This window comes from Gasterosteus aculeatus, chromosome 8 (genome assembly GCF_964276395.1).
Source record: "Gasterosteus aculeatus chromosome 8, fGasAcu3.hap1.1, whole genome shotgun sequence".
NCBI lineage: Eukaryota > Metazoa > Chordata > Actinopteri > Perciformes > Gasterosteidae > Gasterosteus > Gasterosteus aculeatus.
The window spans coordinates 17,160,693-17,178,015 of NC_135695.1; the positions used below are offsets into that span (position 1 = coordinate 17,160,693).

At 48.3% G+C, this 17,323-nt stretch overlaps 1 protein-coding gene across 11 annotated transcripts in view; it reads right to left on the reverse strand.

Moving 5' to 3' along the window:
• Window positions 1-17,191, reverse strand: part of elavl4 (ELAV like neuron-specific RNA binding protein 4) — a 63,045-nt gene extending 45,854 nt beyond the window's left edge. For 3 of the 11 annotated variants that reach the window (XM_078108465.1, XM_078108462.1, XM_078108461.1), the window contains exon 1: window positions 2,114-2,446. In XM_078108465.1, coding sequence (XP_077964591.1) covers window positions 2,114-2,137 — 24 coding nt within the window. In that variant the 5' untranslated portion in view covers window positions 2,138-2,446. Of the gene's footprint in view, window positions 1-2,113; window positions 2,447-3,305; window positions 3,652-15,846; window positions 16,096-16,597 lie in introns of those variants that run through there. The other 8 variants (XM_078108460.1, XM_078108459.1, XM_040184029.2 and 5 more) reach the window with 5 other exon arrangements.
• Window positions 17,192-17,323: the final 132 nt, after the last annotated feature.

The following is a 17,323-nucleotide window of genomic DNA, read 5'->3' on the forward strand; positions in this document are numbered from 1 at the left end:
CTGTCGTGCTGACGGCAACGACAGAAAAGCATTTTGCGCCACGTTCATCGACAATCACCTCGACGCACACGTCTACGGGAGTATTTTCGTGCAAAAATCGTGCACCACTTCTCTCTCTCTCTCTCTCTCTCTTGGACTCGATTTGCTTGGTGTTTAGGCTCTAGTTAACCACGTCAGTCTGCAGCTGGACCCACGTCAGTCGCCCCCCCCCCCCCCCACCTCCCTCCCTCTGATGCACACGTAGACACTCTCGCTGACACAGAGCCGACAACGCAGGCATATGCGGCGCGTCACGGGCTCCCGCGTGGCGTAACTGATGAAGTAGCGCTTCTCTCGCTTTCCGTGGTGCGAGCTCGTCGCCCGCCATTTCTCGCGTGGATCGTCTTCATAGTCGCTCGGACCTTTTTAATCACCCCGGGACTGAAAATACAAGCACCTCTCCTCATCTCACGTGTCTCTGATCACCAATTACATGTAAATTACTAAGCGCACACACACACACACACACTCGGTGAGGCGCACTGACGCTAATAAATTCCTCACACACACACACACCTCATTAGCATTGATGTGTAACCTTGGAGCTCACAGTGTTCTGCCTGAGGGTCTTAAAGCCACTGTTTGTTTGCGTGTGTTTGTGTGTATGTGTGTGTGTGTGTGTGTGTGTGTGTGTGTGTAATGATGGGCTGTCCCCCACTGTTTTCCATCAGGGGGCTTCATGGTGCAATCTCACACAGAATATTATGCCTCCAATACTGATGGCTTTCCTTCTCATTCCCCCTCTAACTCCATTCCCTCCATCCTCTCTGTAGTAAACTATTCCAATCGATATCCACCGTATAGACAATAAACACCCTTTTCTCTGCGTACACACCCATCTGCTCTTTACACGAGGGCGCGCTGACCGCGAGTGTCCAGGGACACACCAGCGAGCGCCGCACGCCGGCTCGTCAGACAGGGGGAGTCGCCCTCCTTTCAATCAGCATTTTGATTGCATCTAGTGGAAAGAAGCCAGCACGCAAACAATCAAACATTTACTTGCCGACCGACGAATTAATGTCCGCCGCTCTGCGTGCAAATACACAAGTGTGGGGGGGTCATTGTATTGACTCTATAGTGGGGGGGGGGGGGGGGGGGGGGCGGTATTGGCGGTTAAATCAAACTGTCTAATATGAAAAGGAAAGACGACACAAGGGGAAAGAAACATGTGGGCACTTTTTTCGTTAGCCGACGTCTCTCTGTCGTTTGGGTTATTAGGATTCCTCTCACGTCGACACTCGCACAAAAACGCGAACACACGGTCACATTGGCACACGCACTCGTATAAGCGACGGGGGTTGAAATCTACAGCCTGCACGGCATCACCATCTATGGCCATCCAGGCGTGCGTGTAGCTCCGACACTCCTACTCCATCTTTCTCCGACTCCGGCACAACTTAAGGACAACGCGAAACTCGCACTCTGCACCCGGGCAGGGTGACGGATAACATGGCTACTTGAATAATTCAACATGGGCTACTTTGCATACATGAATACAAAATCCACAATAGTCCGGTTCCCCCACCGTCTCACAGCGCGTTCAGCATCAATAACGCGCCGCTGCGGTACTATGAGACATATATACGCAGGTAAATATCTGGGTGGTGCAAAGGCAGGAAAGGGGGGGAAGGTGCGGGTGGGGGGTGGGGGGGAGGAGACACCTCCAGCCGTGTCTTCAAGATGAAATGGGTGCTGTTCCCCCGATTTAACCCTTCCCTCGCTCCGTTCCCCTCCCCATCCCTGCTAACCTCCGCTCCTGCCGCCACACATCATCTATTAGCATGATAGAAGATGTGTGCGTAACCCCCCCACCCCCCTTCCGTTCCTCACCCCGCCCACCAAACCTGGTGGGCGGGGTGAGGTCTAACCCAGTGCCGTAGCCCTCCCCCCTGTATGGAAGAACTTAACATTCTGCACAACAGATAGTTTTGTAGTATTGGTTGCCTGCGCTGATGGAGTACTATCTACTCGCTGCGGGCGATCGTATTTCTACAACCTGCTCTAGGAATCAAACAAAGGTTAAGGATGTACGGCGGAATAGAGCGGCAGGCTGCCCGTAGCCTTCTGTCCTTACCATCTTAAACCCATTCCACTCCATTCGGGAGACGCCGGCCCGTTGTCTCACGCTCTCTCTCTCTCTTTCTCCCTCCTCACTTCCTCAGCACGCACAACTCCCCTAGTCTCTCTCTCTCACTCTCTGTCTCGGTCTCCTCTGGTGCCGTCTCCTGATTTCTCCTCCCAGTGCCTCTCTCTCTCTCTCTCGATCTCTCTCTCACTCCCGGTTTTCGGCTGGAGTCTTAGCAGCGAGCGGGGAGCAGCACACTGGCGGAGCGCGAGGCGAGCATCGCCTTCTTCCACTGATGCTGAGAGGAGAATGGTTTGCCTGGATGAGAGAGAGGGGGAGAGAGAGAGGGCTGCAGCGAATCTCCCTCCCCTCCCTCCCTCCCTCCCTCCCTCCCTCCTCACAGCCATCCGCCTGCTCCGCTGGAAGGTCAGAGCGCCCCCCCCCACCCCTCCCTCCATCCCTGCCTCCCTCCATCCCGCTCCTCTCTTTTGCAGCCTCTGATTGGCTTCCTGACTTGCATGTCAGCCTACACCCCCCTCCCTCCCCCCTTCTCCCCCACCTCCGCTCGGCGTTAACACCTTCGCTCTCCGGCTGGCTCCGAGCCCTCAGCCGGCACACGCCAGCCTCAGCCTGGTTTGGCAGAGAAAAAGCTTTCCTGGATCCCAGCAAAGCGATCAATCGCCGCGGAGGTGCGCGCAGCTGCGGGGGGAGCGATCGCAGACCTGATAGGATGCCTGCGCAGCACTGTGTGTGTAAATTAGCTATTACTGGGTGCATATTAAAACGTTCCCAGAACATGTGCGCGCAGCCTGTCGCGTAGTCATTCACACTTTTCACGAAACACACACACGCGCAAACACTCACAGAACAGTCGTTTGTGGTCCAAAATAGTAATGATCGAGGAATTTAAGATTATTCAGTTTTTTTTGTTCTTCCTGCAAATACACCAAATCGTTTAAAATATACACAAGTGTAATAATGTTGATGATTCCTGATTTATAAGTGGCTGGATTTAAATCAGATGTGAGAATGCACGCGCATGCATATAAACGCACGTGCAGTCGACACACACCTGTGCGTACAGGTGCAGCCTGAAAATCCAATCTGTGCGGAAAAAACAAATCCGCACGGCGCTACCTGTCTGCCTGCTGCGGGGGGGGCTACAGGTGACATGAAAGCGGGGGGGGCGACATCTACTCACCATGACCATTCTGGTGTCGGTGTTACGGACGGCCGCGGCGGTCTCGGACGGACCAGGTGTGAACGCCGGTGAGAAGTGCGGGATGGAGCAGCGTGCCGGGGAGGAGGAGAGAAAACGACGCGCCGCGTGTCTGCGAGAGTTAACGGAGCACGAAAACTAACAACGGACTCGTGGGCGTGGAAGACCTGCGGCGCTGTCCCGTGCGACGCGGGAGTAAAAAGCGAGAGAAGTAATAACGGAAGAAACATACACACGCAATAACAACGCGCCGGGAGAGCGAGAGAGAGAGAGAGAGAGAGTCAACGACTGAGAGAAAACAACCGTCTACCTTTCCACCCCCCGCGCCTAAAAAAAAAAAAAAAAAAAGGAAAGAAAAAGCCATTTATGGAACGTCCAGTCACCTCGCGCGCGGCCTCCCATTGGCTGCGGAAGCGTCGGCGGGGGCGGTGCGCAACGAAGGGGGCGGGCTGCTGCGGTCCCACGAGCGTCGTGCTCGCGCAGTGAAGGTGACTTATCGTTCGCGAGGGCACGTGGCCGTCCCCTCACCTGGACCCGCTCAATGCAGCGCGCGCGCGCCTTGCCTGTAACCGCCTCCCTGTCATCTTCACGGCGTTGGGAGGTTGCGCGGTAAGTGCGTCGTTGCTGCGGAGTTTCAGCGTGTTCTCCCTTTGTTTGTTGGACAAAGGGTCTGTGCTCACGCCGCCCAAAAATGCTCCTCTCAAAGCAGTGGCTGTTCTTAAAATGTGCGCTAACTGTAGCAAAGACATATGCAGCAACGCCCCAAAACATTGGGTCTATTGTCTGGAGAAGTATACACTATATAATCATACAATAGCATCACCAGTCACACTGGCAATTAGAATATTTACTAGTTTATATGATATATATGTTTGGGCATTGAAGCTTTTTTTTTATAAATGCCCTAACTACCACCAGTTGATTTCGTCCTGCTTGCACAAGAAGAGGGAGCTCTCGCACCTTTTAACACACGTTTACCCATGCACACAAATGCATGTACTCACAATGCACACACTGGGACTCGATGACCACAAGTCAGCATATTCATGTGCGAGCACAAGCACGCAATATGCACGCATGTACAAACTGTCACAAATCACATGCAGGCAAATTATGCCGTATATAAACATGTGGCCACATGCAGTCGACTTTTTTGACGAATTGTAATTTCACCGGCAATTTCTTGAAGTTGTCAGACAAGAGATCAAAACATAATCACTTTCTCAACCCATGCTGTTTCCTTTGTGTTCAACAAAGCAACAAGAGGCAGTCAGTGAGCCAAAGCTTATTCTCATGCTGGTTTGTTTCAATTAGCATTCAGCTGTGCAGTGTGAAGCCTGACAGGAGTTAATGTAATCGGACGGCCATTAAGCCCGAAGAGATTTCTCTGCCCCAATACCTGTCGCCATTCAAGATGCCGCTTTGTTTAGATGGTCCATTGGCAAATGAGTGGTTATAATGCATCACATCAAGGTCTTACACAATATCGTTACACTGATTAAGCACATTATTCAGTACGATCTGTAGTGTTGGATGTCAAAGGATCTCCTCAACATTTTTAGCTAAACACTTAATGAATGTTTCATGCTGATATACAAACACTCATTTCAATTTGAATCAAGCTAAGAAAAGATTAAATGAGATAAGGGATGTACTTGTCCAAAAGCAGGGACATTTGCAAATTCAAATTGCATTTGGACTCAAATTGCAAGCATTATACCCTACCTTTCAAGTAATTGATCTTAAAAGTGATCTCCCCCGTCTGTAGCTTTCGCTTTTTAATGTTACAGCACAAATTTCCGTGAACTCCCAGCAGTGCCACAGACCTTATGGGGTCCCCGGAGCCCCACTTTAGGAACCCCTGCACTAAAAACCCAGTGCAAACACAATCCATGTTAAAGCCATATTGTGGACAAGGTATAATAAACTCTGCACATACATGTTTGTTCACACAAATATGAATTGAGGAGTTCAACCACACTCTCGAGTAGCGACGGAAATTAACTCGCAAATGAGCCAACTGAAAGAATAATGTGAGAGGAAGAAAAGGAATTGTTCAGGAATGATGAAGCCAGTTCTGGCAAAAAAAAAATGGAGAGGCGAAATAAAATTCCCAGTCTCCCCCCAGAACCCCCCCCCTCTTGACCCCTCCACCTGCCTTGTTAGCTGCAGCGAGCTAGCTGGCCCAGCAGAACCACGTGTCTCACATACTAATGACAGTCCTCACTACGGCTTCAATTAAGCCTGAGCAGTACTGAGGTAGCGCACACACACACACACACACACACACATGGAAAGATCACTGAACAAACTGGCCATTGTTTCAGGTAGAATAGAATATGCTGGCACCCGCAGTCTGAAGATTTGTCTCGATCACACTGCCTGTGAGACAACAGCTGAAGAGTAATGCAGAAAGAAACACAAAGAAAATGGATCAAAATAGAAGAGCAGCTTTGTCTGTTTTCCTGTGTTACGTGTCTCTGTTCCCACCAAAGAGCAGAGAGAAGGAACATTCGCAGCTGGATGGTGCAGGTAACAAACCCACCGTTCCCTGTCCATCTTTTAGCTGACCTTTTTTTAATTTAATGAAGACTTTGGATTGGACCAGAATAAAAAAAATCTTCTCCTCACAATCACATTTTTATTATTATTGTTTTTTTTTTTAAATGAGATACAATGTCTTCGTATGTGGGCAACTTGTAACTGTGGATGTTTAGAGACGGTAAGATGAGGGGTGAAAACGGGGGGTGATCATTTTCCTATTTCATAAAGCACAGTGTTTGGATGTTGTTTTCTCCCCCCCTGTAATATGATCCAAATAACCTTTCCTCTGAATGAGAATGCGCGTGGAAAGTGACAATAGTCTCTCCCGTTAGACTTGCTCGGCTTGACGTTTCACTAAATTGCTCTACAGGACCATGATTTTATAAAGCAATGAAAGTGACTGCCCCTACTCAGTGAATTAGCTGTAAACACACGCTCTTTGGAGTGTGTGTGTGTGTGTGTGTGTGTGTGTGTAGTTATGACACACAGGCTATTGCCAAAGATGGGTCTGTGTCGCTGCCACGTCCTAGTTAAGGGTTCACACCGTGCAATGAAATACTGTGTTTGGACGGAGTGGTTGAGATGGTCGAACATCTATCCAATGCCGAGAGGCTTTGCAGTCTGGATGTTAGAGATATTGCAGTGTAGCTTATTATCTTGTTGATATCGTCGTTCTGTACCCAGAGTTCATGTCTCTCTGTCAATAGAATGCAATAAAGCTTTGACGAGTAAAAATGCCAAAGAAGCAATTAAGGTGATGACTACGGTTTCTTAAGTTTCTTAATGACAGTGAAATGCCTTGATTGGATGCACTGTTTGGCCTTTTAGATGTCGACTGATGCTGAGCAATTTTTGAGGAGGCAAATAATATTTCTTTCCTCTAGTTTTTGAAAGTTAAAAAGCTTTTGTGGCTTTAACCCAAGAAGACCAGGCAAACTCGTCAGCAATGAGAAACCCCATCTCGCTGATTGGCTCTGGATCACATCCACAAACACACACACACACACACACACACAATCATGCGCAAACTAAATCCATGCACTCGCAAACACCCGCACGTACATGCGCCCGCGCGACAAACCACGACATTTTGGTCCATGAAGTGCGTCGCAGTCTGACGCCGTGGAAGCTGTGAGGTCTGGACCCCACACGTGCACGCTGCAGCCTGTGCTTCCTGCCTGCTAATTCGGGGGGGGGAAAGCAGAGAGCTGGCTAATTGTCATGAACTCCTCCTGCCATGATTCTCCACCCTAAACCCCCCCCTAGTCACAGATCTTAATGGATTAATGCAGGCTGGCGTTGTCTCTCTCACTCACTGCGCTTCTCGCAAACAAACTGGCGACGCCACAGACGTCTGCCGCGCCCAGAAAAATGTCCGTTTTTTTTTTTTTTCTTGAATCTTCAGGGTTGACACTGGCAGCACTGTACTCTTCTTACACAGTATACTCCGACGTAGTATCCCGAAGTGTGAAAGAGCCTCCGAACCATCCCCAGCACAGCAGGTTTTTGAATATGCAGTGTGCAGTGTGGTTTGGATTCTTGTTAACTGTCAGACGCGGCATTTCAACACCTGTCTTGTGTTTCACTCCGCATAATAAGAGGTCTATTTAAAGTGGTTGGGGAAGTGAGATGTGTTACCTTTTAAAATGCTGGAAGAAAATACATTGATAATCAACAGGAAAGCTGCATTTTGCCGCAGCGCTGATCTGAATTAGCCCTGTTAAACTCTGCGGCAACCCCGTAACGCACGATGAAAACCCGTTTTAATAGACCTGTACGGAGAGCGATGCGATGCTCGTCAACCTCAGTGGATTTCAATTTCAAATATCCCCGCAGTCTGTGCAGTAAAAAAGAAGCCTAATACATCTAATAGCCCAGAAGTCACTCCGGAGTATGCTGCTGCTTACTTAGGCTCCTCTTTGATTCGCCCTTGAAGGATAGATTTAGTCGCTCCATTGAAGTTCTGGCAGTGGCGTCTCGCCGTGCTACTCAGACTGATGATGGCCCTTTCCTGGCAGGTGTCCACCCTCTGCCGGTAACAATCAACAAATGAGAATCACAGCCTTCAACTCGCCGTGTCACCGAATACCAGACAGCCGGCAGCTATTAACACGATGAGGCCGCATCCGGACGGCGATGGCCGCCTCGCATTCAGCTGACTTTTTGTTGCCGGCTTTCAGTGCCTGAGGGCTTCGTTTCCCGCCAATCAATGTCGCGCACGGCGCGGATACTGATTTTTCCAGGTAATTTCATGGTCAGGGGCGCCGAGGCGCACCTGCGCGGCTGTTTGTGCGTTCAATCAAATCAACTCTTTTCTTTCTCCTTCAAAAGCCGGGCGCTCGGCGCCACGCCGCTCCGACACTTTGGTAACGGAGGGGAGCAGCCCCGCCATAAAAGATTCTCCGAAGAGGAAAGTGATGCTCTCCAGCGGGAGGAGCAGAATCACCACCACGGAACCTTGTGCGGACCACAGAGAGACAATTATGTTAAATTATCCTGGTAGGACAGTCAGGTTCACAGGCAGTCACTGAAATGCTAAACGGGTGCAGATGAGAAGAACAGTCTGCGTGCACTGAAAGAGAATCCCAGTCAAACAAGAAAAAGACTTGCTAACGTTGAGCCCTCGGAGGCATTTAGAGACCCCCCCCCCCGCCCCCCCTTCAATGATAACATGATCCAACTTGCTGTTACAAACAAAGACATCAAGCATTTCTCTAATATTTTTACTTCAAACCACATCCCGACATGACTGCAAGTGTGTTCCTTTGGATCTCCTGATTTCTCTGTCTGCATCTAATCGCGTTAAGGCCCTAAAATCATAAATTCTTATAATTTGCTCATTGAGACGCGCTGATGGTAAACAAAGCGCAAAACCTGTCGACATCACAACTGACGACGCGATGTTGGAGACTGATATACCTCAATGCTTCCAGTTCAGTGTTCCTGCGATCAGTGTGTTAAAAAGTTGTAATTTTGCTTTTTTTTTTTGTGTGCCAATCTATTTATAGAATAAATAAAACCTGGGCGTGGCCCTCTGTGTGAATTCTTAGAGGAACTGGGTCCCCTAAATACGTCGTGTGTGTATATATATATATATATATATATATATATATATATATATATTATTTTTTTGTAAAACTAATCTAGTTGAAGCTTTCCTCCTGCATCCTCTTCCCTCCGTGTCAGTGGGCATGATGTACAGTCAGCTTAACCCCTGCCTGTGTCACTCTCCCCGGTAGAAACTCCTCAGATCAGAAATAAACTCCTCATGTTGATCCCGGAACAAGGCTGTGCTGCATTTGTCACAGCCACTTTCTTCCACTTTAACTCAAAGCCGTTTGGTACGGCTGTGGCTTTGCAGACTGCAGAGATGTGACGGGGGGGCCGCATTCTGCGTCTCCGTCTGTAGAATGGGGAGTGAACGCGCCTGCGATCGCTGTGTAAAGTCTGCTCTTTTGTAGATTTCATTCAGAGTAATGCTCGGATAACTTCCCTTTCCCCCACCGCGTTGAATCCACGCATTAGAATAAATAAATAATAATAACAATCTCTGTTTTATAATGGAGGCGATCACGGTGGGTCTTTGGAGGCTGTATGAGAGGAGGTTTGTGGAGGTGCCCGGGGAGGCTTAGCTATGCATTGGCTGTGGAGTCTGGCATGTGTTCTGGCACTGCGAGCGTATTCTCAACAGGGCTCTGGTGGATTAGTGTCCATTTGGACAACAGAGGGGTCCGCAGCTTGGGGTGACATTCAACTTCGCCGGCGGCAGCTCACACGCTGATCACAAAGTTTAGCCTCGCCGCTCATTGTCGTTGATGTGTTGTGGACGTAAATCCATCTGAACGCGTTATCGTCAGTCTTACCAATGGATAAAATGACAGAGAGCAAAACCTGCTGTTTTATGGTTTCCAGTGGTTTTGCCGTGTGTGTGTGTGTGTGAATTAAAGCCGTGGCCGTGCTGCAGGGTGGCGGGTCAGCGGATCAGCGAGTATAGTGCAGTGGGCTTCAGGGCTGTGGGGGACGGCAGCCCGCCTCGCGTTTGATCCCGGTCGGGGTACATCCATGCTCACGGGGCGACCGCTGTGGTCCATCTGCTGGAGGCTTTAATCAAAACTCCCTCCCGCTTGCACACAAACACACACTTCCGTAACACAAAGCGCCACTTGGGATTCTTTCGACATAAAAAAAAAAAGTGAATTGCCTGACACACCCCCTGTGCCATCTTTAATGAATCTCCTGTGCATAAATGGCTGCACTACTGAACGGCCTTTGACGAGGGATGAGCCTTCGGAGACTCGTAGGCAGAGTCCTTTACATGGATGGCCTTCGGTACTGTGGGCAAAAACATGCCCGTGCTGCACCAGTCCGGCTCTCCAAATGTCACTTCATGCTTAACCGCCCTTTCTCATGCTTGAAGAAAGGCAAGTGGGCAACGCGGGGAGAGGGACAACTCCACCGGGCTTCAGTTTAAATGCCTCCGTGCTCGGAGACGTGTGTCAGTTGTTTTGCGTTGTTGACACATTGAAGGGAAAGCAGCTCATTCATAACAACTCTAAAAATGATTTTCCCATAAAAAAGATGTTTACGGAAGGTATAATTTATACTCTGAGTAAATGGTACGTATGTTCGATAAAAATAGGCCAAGAAAATGAATGTAATTATATAAATAAAGAGGTAAATATTTACAGAATAAGTATGTATTTCTGTAAATTAGCTCACTGAAGGACAGCTTAAGGCAGACTTTGCTGAACCCTTTAAATCTCCCTGCTGCTGTTGAATAACATTTATTATTAAAGTCAATAATAATGCTGCTGCGTTTTGTAGATCAAAAAATAGTTTTAGCATTTATGAATTTAGCTTGCTAACACTATATTTTCTGTACATTCAGTAGCTACGACCCCCCCACCCCCGACTACCGGACACCTCCCAATGGAGCCGGTGGAGAGCTACTGCGACTCCAACGGTCACTCCTCCACGGCACTAATGCAAGTAAGTAAGCCACACATCACTTATTCATGGTGACATCAGATACTTCGCCTCATCCCCGGCAATTAGCGGATCGATAAAAGCGCATTGGCTTTGAAAACTATCAATTCTGAGAGGAGAAAAAAAAGAAAGAAGAAGAAACACAGCTTTGTTTTCTTCAACGTGCCGGGATCAACTGCAGCCATCGGCGGCTCAGCGTCAACATCGGCTGAGCTGACAACAATCACGCAATAAGCATTCACTCGCGTCAATGCTTTTAAAAAGGAGTCATCGCCTAAAAAATAGGTGTCCGATTCATATGAAAGGGCATCGTCTGTAAATTTTATTTAAAAAAAGAAGAAAAAAGCCGATTTAATGTTCTTTTTGTCAGGAGATCCTGTCTGCATTATGAATACGTGCCTTTTGTGGAGCTGACTGAGCTGAACCATTTGAATGAGATTATCAACGACGCAGACGGGTCAGCGAAGGTCTTGCACCGGCTAATGCCTCTTTTGTCAATGTTTATAAGGCTGACACATCTGCGGTACATTCTGATACTGCTGTCCGCCTAATACTTAATTCAGTAAATCTGCATGATCCAATATGCACCTCGGCTGCGGCGCGTCCACCTTAAATGACTTCGATTTAGACAAAGACCTCTGAATTGGACATCGCTGTCATCGCGGTTTTTTTTTCTGTTCTTCCATAATAATTGATAATGCGTTTGCAAATAAACAAAATGCGAAGAGCTCAAGCGATTTGAAAACACAATGGTGCTTTCTCTTAAGCCTTGGCGGTGTTTATTATTCTCGCTCTATTTATCCTTTTAAGCCGAATGAAATAACTGCAACTGGTTGTGAAAACATTGTCCATGAGAGGAAACAAATTTGTCTCTGAAATTAAATGCTCTTCCACTGCCGGGGCAAAAGAGCAGCCCTGGGAATTTATTTTGGGGAAATAAAGAGGAGAAATGAACAACAAGTAGTGAGATTACTTGGTTTATTTAACCTACTGAACTGTACAAATGTAGCCACTGACTGGAGGTAAATCCACAGTGCTCTGGATATATAATCCACAGATATAACTGATCATCATGCGTGCACGCTGCTGCTTCTTCTTCTTCTATTTTTCTGTTTTTATTACCTCAAGGCCCATTTTCATATGTCACAACTGTGAGTTAAAAAAAAAGCTGCATTTTTCTTCTTATTGAACAGATAAAAATGTCGCGCTCTATGAAAATTAAAAAATAATACTACAGGCTCTACCAGCCACGGCCATTATGTTTGTGAAATTACAGGTTATTACTCCCGGTTCAAAGGTCGCAGAAGCCTTTGGTCGGCCGGGGGCGCTTGTGTCGTCGCAGCATTGCTGTCGTTATCCTGTAGTTTATGGATCACATCCGCACCGCCAGCCTTTTCTCCGTCTCATCTACAGCGGCGACGGAAAATAGCTAATGATCAGAAAACACGATAATATGTGGAGTAGTTCAAACTAAAAGGCACCCTGTGGTACCAGCTGGATCGTGTGGATATTAAAGGGAGGGTTTGCATTCCAAAATGTTTTTTAAATAAGGAGACAATGAGGAGAAAGAGGTCACTTAGCTTTATAGTGTGTTTGTGTGCGTGCATGCACGTGTGTGTGTGTGCGTGCACGAGCCTGCAGACACCTGCTCCATTCTGCAGTGATGGCTCCCAGCGGGAGACAGGCTCAGCTGCTGATCTCTAGGCCCTCCCTGCAGTACTGGTGGCCAACACACACACACACACACACACAGACACGCGCATACAGCTCTTACAACAAATCAAGACCCTCTAGGCCCCCCCACCCCTCCTCACTCCGCAGTGTCTCTCAGCCTCTCTGTTCCCTGTAACTGGCGCACCAAATAGGCTCATACCGAGTGCACACATGATGTGATGTACACACACACGGACGCACACACACATACACACACACACACATAGAGCTCCACAGTCATACGATGTGTTCATAAGATGTTGCGTGTAAATTCTATGACACGGTGCGGTTCTAATCTGCTCCGGTCTGATACATGCTATAGGGGAGATAGGACTGAATGGCATGTCTTCACTTCCATCACCCGGAGCTACAAAGCTTGACTGAACACGGCAGCACATCAAACCGCAGAGATAACGAACTGCCGCTGAGAATGCAGCTACAGAAAGGAAAAGGGAAACGACGCATTTGGTCCTTTCTTGTTTGCACTCTCGAATCCGTGAGATTTTCAGCGGGTGACTTAATGGTCCACGACAAGACGTACTCCGCCAATCGCTGTTCTTCGGTCAGTCCGAGTGTGACCGCAGTACGTGTGGCGTTGTCGTTTGTTTTGCCGATGCCGCTTTTCGCACGTATCTCCATCCCTCTGTTCCGCTCGATGTGAGCGGCTTGTTTCCCCCCGCGTGGCGCCGCTCAGCCCGGCAGCACCTGTTTGTGCCTCGTTCCCGGCGCGGTGGCGGAGCATGAATGAACTCATTTGCTGCATGTAGAGAACAAGGGAAGGGGAAGTGCAGCGAGCGGCAGATGGATGGAGCTAATCATTGTTATGAAATAGAGATGACCTCTAACTATCTCCTGGCTGCACACGTTGCAGGCCCTCCGTCTCCTTCCTCTTCCTTTGCCTGTTTGTGGGGATGATGATGAGGATGATGAGCCTCTTCAGGCAGGTTTCAAATGCAAACCTCGTCTTTTTCTTATTTATTTTTTTTACATTGAAAAACTAAAAATTGGAGTTGTCAAACAAAATCTGGTGTCACATGGAGAACGGCAGCTGCCTGCAGTTGGTAATCAGTGGAGCTTTCTACAAATTAACAGCATTCAGCTCTGAAGCACGGTGCACTGCAGCTTTTTTTAACTGAGGGCTTTTTGAAAATTAGATCTCAGTGACTGAAAGACTGACTAATTCACAATTCAGCCTTCGCTCACATGTTCTTTTATTCGTAGCCCTTTTGAGTAAGGTGACATAAAAGACACTGCGGATGCTCATCTGTAACGGAAAACTACCCGTTTGAACGCATTGACGGAATGCCGATTCCCTCCTCCGTGTTCCTGGGTTCTGCTGGGTTGACGATGTCATTCGCTGAATGCTCTTTTGAGCGCAGCTGAGAAAAGGCACACAGGCTCTAAACAAACTGAACACACAGCGTTTGACAAGGGAAACGAATGGTAAAGTGTGCTGCAGACGCACGGTGCTGGAGGACGAAAGCCTTCCAGCTCTTTATTCATTGATCTAGGCACCCGTTTGAAAAACCACTGGTGCATCGGGTGGGAAACACACCGTAGTGTCGGAACTTTGAAACGATAAACACGGCAAAACGCACTGAAGTATTTTCTACATTTTCGTAAATGTCGGGCTGAGAATAGGAAATGCGATTTAGCTGTTGAGGGCTTCACACACACCAAAGCCATCAGAATCTTCCAGCACATTTATCTAATGTATGCAAATGATCTCGCTGTGCTTAATGAAGGCATCATTAATCACCATAACGATGGGCTTCTTTAACCAGGGTAATCACGCACGCGCAGACACACACACACACACACACACACACACACACACACACGGAAACGCCTCTTCACCTGCAACCCATTAAAGACAATCGCACAAAATCCCAAAGTAAACCATTTTACCAGAAATGGAAATACATATGATAAGGGTCTCTCAGTCACTTGTGGACTAGTTTGGTTAAATTATCTTATACTTGTAAGTCCACTATTATCTAGAACATGTTTTACTCTGAAATGGGCTGCAAAGCATTTAACTCAAATTCAGTTTTCCTGCTTAACACAGTGACGGTGAGACGATGCTTCAAAACACGACAATCATATTTATATAATAAATGCAGCAAATGAGTTCCACTTGTTCCGCCAAATAGCTCACGGTCCAGCAGCTTTATGCAAACCGCATATAAACCGACTGTTGTGAGTCACTTCGTGTGCTGCACAACCACAACAAAACACCGGACAGACGTCTTTGAACCCGCGTGAGAACTCAAAGCGAAAAAATTGTTTAAAAAAGGAAGAAAAAAAAAAAAAAGCTTTCCGAAGCCCGGTTCCTAACGGAGCGTATTTCACCGCTTATCCTCGCCGTGCATTTGCATACAGTTGACGGAAACCCCTGGGTACAGTCAGCAGCATGACAGTGGGTTATGAAGGCTTCCGGGAGGCTCTGGGGTGTGGATCTGAGCCAGTTTGAAGGGGAGCCGAACCAATGAAGAGCCCACAGCGGATTAGACACCCACAGCTTCATGTCGCTTTAATGCGGCGAGTCAGGGATTTTCTTACAACGCCTTTGCCTAAACGCTCAGGTTTTTTTTTTTCCCCCGTGCCACTTTTTCTCTCTCCTTCCCCTTTTTCTTGAAGTCTTATTTTCTACATAAATAGCAGAGTAATGTTGTCTCCGGTGCAACGCGCCACATCCATCTACGTGGACTTGTCGGATGCAAACTGGAATTGAATCGGATTAATAGTGATGATCCAAACAACTTTTCCTTTCCCAAGAGTGATATGAAAAAACATTTTCATGTGGTAGAATAGCAGGTGTACTTTTAAGCCCACGTATTCATTTTCTGTCCAAGACAATTCAGCGTCCGATACAAAACCAAATGCAAATACTGCAAGACCGCTAAGATAATTCAGAAAATACAATTCAAATTTAATACCCACACGAACACACACCTCAAATTCCCCAGATAACGGCCTGACTGGCGGAGGCTAAAGACAGAGTAGGCGTCCGTAATTGAACAAACACAACAATGCAAATATTTACTAACACCATCCATTGGGAATACAGGCCAAATCCCACAATTGATTTGCTCTCTTTCTGCCCCTTTGCTCTTTTCTTCGCACACACACACACACAACACGCCAATTCGCATACACTAACAAGCACTCTTTTTTTTTTTTTTTTCTCCCACCGCCGTTTTCTTTCCTCGGTATCATCCTCGCCTAATGTTCATGAAAGAGCCGGTAGAGATACATATCGGTCCGTCTAGCCTCTTACCAGGGGTGACCTGTAGCCCATCTGGGCTGGCGATGACAGGAGATCCCTGGGAAATAGCGGCGAGTGCGTCTCGGGGACCGAGCCCACGCCACTGGCTGCTAGTCCCGAGAGCTGCCCGTACCTCGCCATCATCCTGAGATGCTGCACACAGAACACTCATACACCGGACACAGGAGGGGAGAGGGAGGGAGGGAGAGGGAGAGAGAGAGAGAGGGGGGAGGGAGGGAGAGGGCGGGAGAGAGAGGAGCGATAACAGCAGGTAGGAAGGGCGGTGAGAATGGTAAAGGACAGAAGAGGGAGTGGGGAGGGATGGGGCGGGGGAACATGAAGGGTTTGGGGGGGGGACTACAGAACACTTTCCTCTGCACAAATGCACGTGTAAACACACGCGCACGCACGCACAGACAAGGGTACTGTACGTGCACGCAAAGGCTCACACATACAATCTTGGCCCCAGGTGGGGCATCTCACCAGCAAGCCCACGTTGGATGGGTTTTGTTACAATAGAGTAAGTGGGCTCTTTGTTATTACGGGCCAGGTTCTCTGCCCCCCCCCCCCCCCCACCCCTCCGCCCCCCTTTTTTCTTCTTCCGAAATATATATAACAAACAGCTGCTGTTATCAATCACCCACTCTGTCTGTCTATGAGCATACAGAAATGCAATGGCACGCACGCGCACGGACACACGGACAGAATGGTCGGCAGCAGACAGCGCGCAGGTGAAGCGTGAGAAGAAGCAAATGTCTTTTACCTCATTGCTCAACAAGCCGGCGTTGAGTGTTCGGCTTATTTCGAACATGTTTCGGCTTTGGTGCTTTTCTCTTTCTTTCTTTTTTCGTTCTGTCCGTTTATTTTCAGATTCTCTTCAGGTCTTTGGCTCCCCGTGTTCTTCTCTGCGGCTGGGAGTCAGTCCCGGGAAAATCAGGAAGAAGAAGAACAACAACAACAAAATGAAATAAATAATAATAATTAAAAAAAATCCCCCTTAATTTTCTGATTTTGGAGTTGTGTTTTTTTTTCTCAGCGCTCTCTGTCGGTGCGCCTCTCTGCGGGCTCGTGCTGCCGTTTGTGTCCAGGGTCTCCACGCGCGCGCCTCTCAAGGTGTCAGCGCATAAAAAAGCGGCGGGTCGGTGGTCGGTCGGCGGGTCGGTGGTCGGTCGGTGGGTCGGGCTGTGCTGGCTGGCTCCCCTTATCTGTCCCCCGCACACTGGCTCACGCAATACGCTCCGATCCTCACACTGCTCGCTAGCAGATTAGCCTGTCCCAAAACATAGCACTTAGTTTAAACTCCCCTCCCTTTTGCTCTCTCTCTCTCTCTCTCTCTCTCTCTCTCTCTCTCTCTCTCTCTCTCTCTCTCTCTCTCTCTCTCTCTCTCTCTCTCTCTCTCTCCATCCCTCCCTCTCCCCCCTCCTCTCGCTCACGCATTGATGCAGCTACAGTTCACCGTGCTGCCACAAGGTGGGAAGACTGTTCCAGC